Source organism: Manis javanica, chromosome 10 (genome assembly GCF_040802235.1).
Source record: "Manis javanica isolate MJ-LG chromosome 10, MJ_LKY, whole genome shotgun sequence".
Classification (NCBI taxonomy): domain Eukaryota; kingdom Metazoa; phylum Chordata; class Mammalia; order Pholidota; family Manidae; genus Manis; species Manis javanica.
The window spans coordinates 53069778-53078965 of NC_133165.1; the positions used below are offsets into that span (position 1 = coordinate 53069778).

A 9188-nucleotide genomic window follows, 5' to 3' on the forward strand; every position below is an offset into this window, starting at 1 on the left:
ACTAATGAATACACTTCTGTCTAATCTATGGGCCAGAGAAGAATCGAAATGGCAAATTGGAAATACTTTAGACTGAATGATAATAAAATATGACATATCAAAATGTGTGTCATGAACTTAACAGGACTGTTAGTGGGAAATTTATATTTTTAAATATATGTATTAGAAAAGAAGGAAGTACAAAAGGCAAGGATATAAGCTTCCATCTCAAGAAGCTCAAGAGAGAAGAGCAAATCAAACCAAAGTAGAAGGAAAGAAATAATAAAGTTAAGAGCATTCATTAATGAAATGGAAAACAAATACACAACAGAATATCAGTAAAGCCAAAGCTGGTTTTAAAAAGGTTAATAAAAATAGATGAACTCTTAGGAGGACTTATCAAGGGAAAAAAAGACAATAAACATATTAACAATATCAGGAATGAAAAAGTGTACGTTACTACAATTCTTGCCGACATTAAAATAACAATAAGAGAAAATTATGAGTAATGTTATGCCAATAAACCTGACAATTTGAACAAATTGCTCAAAAAGTAATACAACTTGCCAAAGCTGACAGAATCAAAATCTTAGTAATTTTGTATCTCTTAAAGAATTAAATCCATTACTAAAAGCTTTCCTACAATGAAAAATCCCCAGGATTTACGGCGAAATTCTAAAATCTAAAGAGGAAAAATGAAGTCAAATGTTTTGTTTACTTTGCCAGTTTCTTTATCTAGAAGAGTGCTTGACACATGTCAGGGAGTTGCCATGTGTTAGATGAACTGAATGAATGAAGACTGAAAGAAACAGAATGAATGAATTTGTATGCCCTCTCCAATATGGGTGCCTGCTCACCTTCTCCATCTGAGTCCAGTAATCTAGTACGTTGCTTGCAAAGTTAAATTCCTTCGGTACAGTGTGGTCATTCCATCTTGGGGCTCCAGCTCCTGATAAAGACTGACAGCGCTGGTGCCAAGGGGCAGGGTGGAAGCCACGGTAGAATTTGCAGATTCCCTTGAGGACCCAGAACCTCGTCAGCCACTGCATGGTGGGGCAGTCCTCAGGTTGCAGGCCCAGAATTCTCAGGTCACCACCTGCAGTGGGAAGAGAGGCTAACAGGTTGGTCATGGAGCAGGAATTTCCTCTACAAAATGAACCTCCTTGGACTCGTGCCAGGGAATGATCATCAAAAAGCCTCCACAGGGATCCGGGCGATGCTGCGGTTGTGGCTGCGTCCATCCCACCGTTTCCTGGACTTGCCACTGGAATGAGGAGGGAGATGTCTAGGCTGGCATGTGCATACAGTGAGACAACGAATTTGACTGGATCTGTACTGTTGGAACTCAACCAGGAGTTGGGAGGGGTGCAAGTTGTAGCGCTCCAAATTTTACGACTATAGACTATCTATGGTTAAAAGAACATATGGGATGTGAACAGATCCCAGAAATGGGTTGCTTTAATTTGTCTGATTTCTCTCAGACTGTTCAAGTACAGTTGGACAATATCCATCATATCATAGACTAATTCTCACAAATGCCTAGGGTGCCTAAATGGTTTTCTTGGCTTCACTGGAGATGGCTGGTAATTATAGATTTGCTTAGTTTATGTCACCATATTCCTATTATGTTAATATGTGTGCGCAAGTTAGTTAGTAGTTTAAAACCTATACATGCTTAAGGTATTCTACAAGAAGATATGTCAAAGAAATAATCAATCCTCCCATGTTTTCTTCCATATGCTACCTCTATAGCTTTTCTTCTTCCTTCCTAATTACATCCCTTAAATAGAATTCGTGCCTCATATCGAATTTACCGAGCATCATAATTCCTCCAGGTGGTAAAGATACCTCGAGACAAGTGCTGGGCATAGAAGCCACAGGGCATAAATCTGCAAAGAAGTAAAAAGCTAACCTTTTCAAACAATATGGCTTCTCTCTCACTTACCAACTTTACATCTCCCTGTATGGCCCCGGAAGATGACTGGTTAGCCAGAGACGGGTAAGATTCCTCAAGGGAGGAACAACCTAAGAAAGGCACAGTCGCAAGGGGGCCATCAGGTGAGAAATTGGGGATCAACAGTGGTGAGGGTTAGAACCTCACCCCCCCTGTTTTGCGAGAAATCTTCTGCATCCATGGATGTTTTAAGGCCCTTGTCTAGCTTGGATTAACACATAGTCTACAGGCACACACCTGATCATCTACAATTGCTCTCTTACAACACTAAACTATGTTTTCTACCTTTATCTTGCATCTACCTACCACTTCGGCATTTTATTAAAAATAAAAATAATAATAATAATAAAGGGAGAAATGTGGGATCCACATATAAATCAAGTATAAAAATCAAACGAATATTCATATTTGACCTGATTGTTTATAGTTCATAATGTGTGATCAAAACCGAAAGTTTCTGTGATGACTGCCCTTGTACTGTTCACCATGTAAGAACTTATTCACTATGTAAGAATTCATTCACCATGTAAGAACTTGTTCGTTATGCTTCAGAAGATTGGAGGCTGACGAGAATTAGGCTTGAGATGGATTAATGATTGTGCATTGAGCATTGACCCCCTATACGGAATATTATTGTTGTTAACAACCATTTGATCAATAAATATGAGAGATGCCCTCTCAAAAAAAAAATGAGCCTCCTTGGTTAATTGCTAGAGTAGTAACTTTGTTTCAGCTCGGCAGAATTTGGAAGGCAAGTCTCATTGATTTAGGTGGAGCTTTCTCTTCTCAGCTGAGGACCTACAGGCAGAAAGTGATAGGGAGGGGCCATAGCTAGCCGCTGAGGTTGGTTCATATTCCTGAGGGTTTCCTTCTGGGATTTAAGCTTGGGATGCCAGCCACATGGCCCTCCCCTCGTGGTACAAACTTACCGTTTTAAAAGCTCTGCACCACTTGCTATTGTTGATCAAGAGACCTCTCTTCCCACCTATCCAACTGTGTGGTTCCCATGAAAGTGGTCATGTTTTCAGATGATTCTACTGCCCATCCAAAATTAATGAGCAGGCATCCCCTGTGATTTTTAATCCCAACTGGACTAACCATAATCCTTTTCCAAAACCTGTGTGTGTGCTTGTTTCTGCGGGGTATATGCAGGGGTCTCTGGTGGAAGCCATGAGCTAAACATTTTGGGAAGTGGTGGTGGCCATGATCCCTGCATATGAATATGAGTGCTCTGTGTGACAGAAAGTGCATGTGTGAACCAGCAGTCTTTCCTGCCTAACATTAGCTGTCTGTCACTTGCAACTCTAAGGATATTGCCAAAAATACACCACCATACTCAGAACAGACAAGGTTAATATCTCAGCACTTTCCCTTCTGGGCTGGGAACTGGCCCCAGGGTCTCCCCAGGATGCTGGCCTGGGGAGTTATTACTAACCCATCAGAGTTGACCCAAGAAATGGAACTTCATTGCCACTCCAGATCCCCAAAAATGCCCCTAACATGGGTGCAGAATCCTCATTTATTAGGGTCCTTCTTGAAGTTTGATTGTGGAAATTGTCTTAAGCTAGAACTGTCTTTCCAGGAGAAGACTGAAGAAAACCACTTCACAAACAGCTTTGAGATTCAAGCACTTTATCTCTGCAAACAATTAACCCCTTCAGTTTCAAAATAAGATAATATTGTTTGATAGACAGATCAAACCAAAATTGACTCAGTTTACTTCCAGGCAGTTTAAACCTGTAACAACCTAACCACAATTAAGTTTGATGCTGCCCCCACCATGCAGTCCTAGCAGGTGACCCCTCTAAATATGCAGTTGGGGTTACAAGGATATAAAAGAGGATAGGCAAATGGAAAGCTCATTTCCTACAGTTTGCTTTCCACGTGGATCCTTGGGCCACATGAACTAATACATGTCCCCTTCCTTTTTAGTGCCTGTCAACCAACAGTACCATCTTCTGTTTTATCAGAGCATCTTTGGTCAAGAAAGACACTAAGATATCAGCTGGCTCAGACCTGGTCCTATGTGCTATATACTATATAGTATCCATACTATACCAAGTATTTATCACTATCTATATCTATAACCATATCATATTTTTAACTATATGACTATGCCTATATCTATGTCTGTACTTATCTAGGAATATATTGATATCTATATGTCTATCACTATATATAACTAACTATAACTACATCTGTATCTATAACTATATTACATGTATATGTATTCCTCACAATGCCTGACATAATAAGCACTCAACAAAATATTAGATTCTTCCCCTTTTGTCATAATTCAGAAATCTAGGAGATGAAAACTGGGGAGAGAAGAGCCAGTGTGCCCTCAGAATGTCTGAATTACAGAAAAATGCATTTTTTTCATTCATCAAATATTGTGGATCTGCTCTGTGCCATATAATGTTTAGAGACCAACAGAGATGAATTAGACCGCTAGAGTTCCTACCCTCTGGAGATGACAGTCAAAGCACAGCCTATGAACTAGTGGCTAAACAATCTTTCGAAATGCTTTAAAGTGTATTTTGAAATCACTTTGGCAGTGTGGAATTGAGAGGGGGCTGGCTCATTCCATGTGCCCAAGTACACAGTGCCTTGAAGAATTCCTGCAACAGCTTTGGTTTCTTAAGTTTTTGGACTGAAAAAGCTATTTACTTTTCTAAGAAAACATACTTATTATGTTGTAGGCACCTCACAGTTACAGAGCCAGGCTTGACTTCACTGCTTCCAGCTGGATGATCTTGGCCACTTTTTGTCTCTGAATGAGGGCGTAGTAACACCTACCATCTAGCTTCCCAGAAAGTCAGCATGATGATCTATACAATTCACTTTGCCAGCACTGTGTCTAATACACAGAAAAGGCTCAAAAAATGCTGAGGTGCCCTTAATTCCCAGTAAATAGTGAAGTCAACCCTCCAGTTAAATATTAAAAACACCTATTTAAAAAAATGAAAGGTATTCACTTTATATAATGTGAACCTACTTCTGCATAGTAGAGATTTCTTTTGAGTATCCACCTTCTGGATCTTTTTTTAGTTCCCTTTGCACTTTACTCCCACCTCCCATTGTATGCAGAGCTGCCTAACATTAAATCCATCTCCGTGCGTGCGTGGGCCAGCCACTGTGCTGGGCAGATTCCATGGATATTCCCATGTATCCCTCTACTCAATATCACTGTCCTCATTTTGCAGATAAGGAAGTGATGTATCCAAGAAGTTGAAATTTCCCCAAGATCAGCCAACCTGTAAGTGGCATTGCCAGAACTTGAAACTGGACCTTCAGATTTTAAGTTCAGAGCTCTGTATGTATTTTGCTGCCTTGTGGCAGGTACACACACACACACACACACACGCACGCACGCACGCACACACACGAAAGGAGCTGTCATTTGCTTCTGTCTTACCTGTCCTGTCTAGGAAGCAGCTGGGCTAGGTCTCAAGCTGGTATAGAAAAGCAGACTCTACATGTCCAGCTCTGTCTGATCTGCAACTCCAGAAGTGTGCACCCACAGAGCTGGCCACTGCTAGAGCAGAGAACTTGGCAGCAACTGGATGATTGAGGGGGAGGAGATGCTTGAGTAGAACAGGGCAGAAAACCACCACAGGCCTCCATGGAGAGAGGACCATCAGTTAAAAAGCAATCTATGTGCAGTCTCAGATTCCTCTGGGATGTACTGTGGTGTGTGTGAACGAAGAAAGTCCAGTGGGGCATGTTCCCTGGTTCTGCCTGGCTAACCTGCTCCCCTTTCCCAGCCCTGTCCCTCCAACATTTTCATTTAAATGACAGTCAAGTGGCATTGTGGCCCAGTAGTTAAAGCCTGTGCTGAGGAGGCAGGAAGATTTTTGTTTAAGCCTCAGATCTGCCACTTAGTCCCTGGACCCAGGAGGGATATAGGAGATGGAATTGTACTCATGAGTGGGCAGAGAAAAATGACCCCCCCAAAAAAGTCATCAATGACTCCATCAAAAAGCTGGATATTAGTTCCTGTAAATACTCCTGCTCTTCCGAAAAAAATGCCCCTACTCTGCTCACTTCTCCCAACCATTACTCCTTCTGTGGGCTGACTGCTTCTCTTGGTGGACTGAAGGCATAGTTAGGTAATTAAAATTAAGTAAGAGGTTGCTACTGAGCAGAGTTCACGCAGCTGGTGTGCTGTGCCCAGATCACGCAGCTGGTGTGCTGTGCCCAGATTGGCTGCAGCCTTGATCGCTGAGGCAGATACATTCTCTTGTCCCCCAGCCCTGCCCTGCACACTCACCCCTCTCAAACATTAATCTCTAGTTCCTAGTTGTTTATCTGAGCCCTGCTAGCTGCTTCCTCCTGCAGGAGCCCCATGAATCTCCACTGCCCACTAGTGGTGATGCTGGATCACTCCATTTCCCAGCTGAGGAAACTGAGGCAGAGGTGGGCAGGGCAGTCCTCTGCAGTAACAGAACTAGAACTCAAACACACCCCTTCAATTAAAATAGTTAGCTACTCTCCCCACTGATCTTTGGCTTTGTCCTTTTAAGTAAGGGAATACTACTTCCTTTCTCTTCTTTTTTTTGCTCTGTGTATGATTACCTCTAGTCTTAATTACTCAACATTTTCCTTTATTGATTCCATTAAAAATTAAATAAAAAACAAAAATATATTAAGCCAAATGAAACTGTACCATGACTATAATTAGGAAATTGCCACAAGGGAAGAAACTAAAGATGAATACAATGAAATTTAGTTATTAAATCCAATTAGGATGTAGTTGCTTGCCAAATATTTGAGATGTCTTGTTCATTTTTTGTTAAAAAGGGAAATTAAGGTTTCATCAGTTACTTATTGCTATAATAATGCTGCATAACAAACAGCTCTCAAGTCTCAGTGGCTTATACACACCTATTTCTCTCTCACAAGTCTGAGACCAGCGGCGCTCCAGAGCATGCTCTCCTCACAGTGGATGGCAGAAGCACCCAAATCAAGCCAAACCACGTAAGGACATTTTAAACCTCTGCTTGCACCATGCCTGCTAACATTCCCTTGGCCGCTGCAAAGTACAGAACCAAGTTTGACCTCATGGAACACAGAGCTATATTCCTCCCTAGAGGAGGGGTGGTGGTGGGGTGAGTAGAGAGTGAATATTTGCTGAATAACAAATATTATTTGTTCAAATCTACCATAAAGGAATGGAAACCACAGAAATGGCAAACTGAAACTTCCTAATTGGCTTAAGTGACAAGAACTGGGAAACGACTGGCTTAACCCAAGCATAATTCAGGGCCTAGTGGTAAGCTTGCTCTGGTTCCGAACAAAATCAGGGTTCTTTCAGCAAAGAACAGGATGGTGTGGAGGTGGTAGAGAAGAACAGCCACTGGGCAGGTGTACCAGTCTGCAAGGGCTGCTCTGACAACACACCATACTCCTGGTGGCGTAAACAACAATTATTCTCTCACAGCTCTGGAAGCTGGAAATCCAGGATCAAGGTGCTGGCAGGGTTGGTTCCCCTCGGCTTGCAGATGGCCATCCTCGCATGGCTGCCCCTCTGTGCATGCACTCCAGGGGTCTTTCTGGGTGTCCCAGTCTCCTTGTCTCATAAGGACACCAGTGAGACCAGATTAAGGCCACTCTCAAGACTGCGTTTAACTTAGCTTTTTAAAGCCTTACCTCCAAATACAGTCATGTTCTAAAGTCCTGGGGGTACCTTCAACATATGAAATTTGGAGGACACAATTCAGTCCAAAATAGGTTAAAAAAAAACAAACAGTACTTGCCACACTTTTTCAAGTCTGTCCCTTCTTCAAAAGTTGCATCATTGATTCTGTATCTTTTCTTTTCTTCCTCCCCCTTTCAATTATGTTTATTAAAGAGTAGACTACACTAGCTGTTTCCACCTTTCCCTCCCTCACTGATAACCCACAGCAATCACTTTTCTACCCATACTCTTAATTTTTTTTTTTTTGGAAACAAGATTTCTAATGTTCTTGCTGTCAAATCCAATGGACCTTTTTTAGTTCTGACTCTTGGCCATTCTGGGCAACGTTAACCAACTCATGAATTGCTCTCTCTCATCTTTCTGTTATCACATCCTACCTTCTCTGAGTTTTCTCTCTCAATATTTTCCATGGGATCCTCTTCATCTTTATTCTCTTTATGTATTATTGCTGTCCAAAACCATCTTCAGCCAACAGTTCCTCTCCTTCCTTATGCATTTGTCCATCTCATTCTCTCTCTTGCTCATTCTGTAGAGAACTTCCTAAAACACCTTGAAAATCTCGACCTCTCTCCTGAGTTCAAACTTATATGTATATCCAACTAAATACAGACTAACCTTGGTATTTCATAGAGAACCTAAATTACCATGACTGCAACTGAATTCAATTTCCCGTATCTAATCCTATTCTTCTCAGAAAGTATTACATCCACCAACCTCAGTTTACCTAATCAAAAATCAAGACTTCCTCCCTTAGGGCCTCCTCTCCATTGACCTCACCTGTCTTATTTAACACAAGGTCACCAAGTTCCAAGAAAGAATTCTTCTGTTAAGCATTTCTCAAATTCTCTTTCAGCACATTCACCAGTCAACCACCAAGGTAATCATTTAGAAATGCACTGTTGCCTGAGTTCATTATTCTCCAGATAAAGTCCAAACTCTTTGTCATGTGATATAATGACTGCCTCTTATGTCGTTTTACAGCTTGAACCTGATGTTAAAATAGTATCGATGTAAGTGAGGTGACTCCCCCTCTCCAAGGTAAGTTTGTCCTTCTGTCTAGGGCCAATAGCAGCAAGTCTGGGACAACCTGTGCCGCCAACATATACACAGTCAGTCACAGTAAGTTAGTCTGGGGAATCCTCTAGAGCCAATGACTGTCCAGGAAGTTTTTTGCCTCCCATACTGGGCCGCAGGGACTTGGCAATCATTATTTATGTCTTGGTTCTGGGGGCTACTGGGGCATCTGAAAGGACTAGACAAGGACAGGAAGGAGATGGTGGTCTACCTTTATCTCATCCTGAAAAACACAAGAGTTGGTGATTTCACTGTGGTCACAGTGAGGCATTCTTTGTGAAGGGTACCGGCTGAATATTACGATTGCTTTATACAAGCCATATTGAGAAGGGGACAGAGTGAAGGGAAGAGAGGTAGATTCTGTACTTTGGGGAGGTCACAGATTTCCCCTAAAGTATGGGCTCCCATATCAATCATTCCTGAGCCTGGAGAAGGTAAGGAGATTATGGGCCATGCACTGAGTAAGTGGAAATGATTAAA

At 41.8% G+C, this 9188-nt stretch overlaps 1 protein-coding gene across 2 annotated transcripts in view; it reads right to left on the reverse strand.

Annotated features, from left to right (window-relative positions):
* ACSM1 (acyl-CoA synthetase medium chain family member 1) overlaps positions 1–9188 on the reverse strand; it is a 41036-nt gene that overhangs the window by 24714 nt on the left and 7134 nt on the right. The window contains exons 1-2 of one of the 2 annotated variants that reach the window (XM_036992592.2): positions 5352–5509; positions 837–1075 (exon numbers count right to left, since the gene is read on the reverse strand). In XM_036992592.2, coding sequence (XP_036848487.2) covers positions 837–1028 — 192 coding nt within the window. In that variant the 5' untranslated portion in view covers positions 1029–1075; positions 5352–5509. Of the gene's footprint in view, positions 1–836; positions 1076–5351; positions 5510–9188 lie in introns of those variants that run through there. The other variant, XM_036992593.2, reaches the window with a different exon arrangement.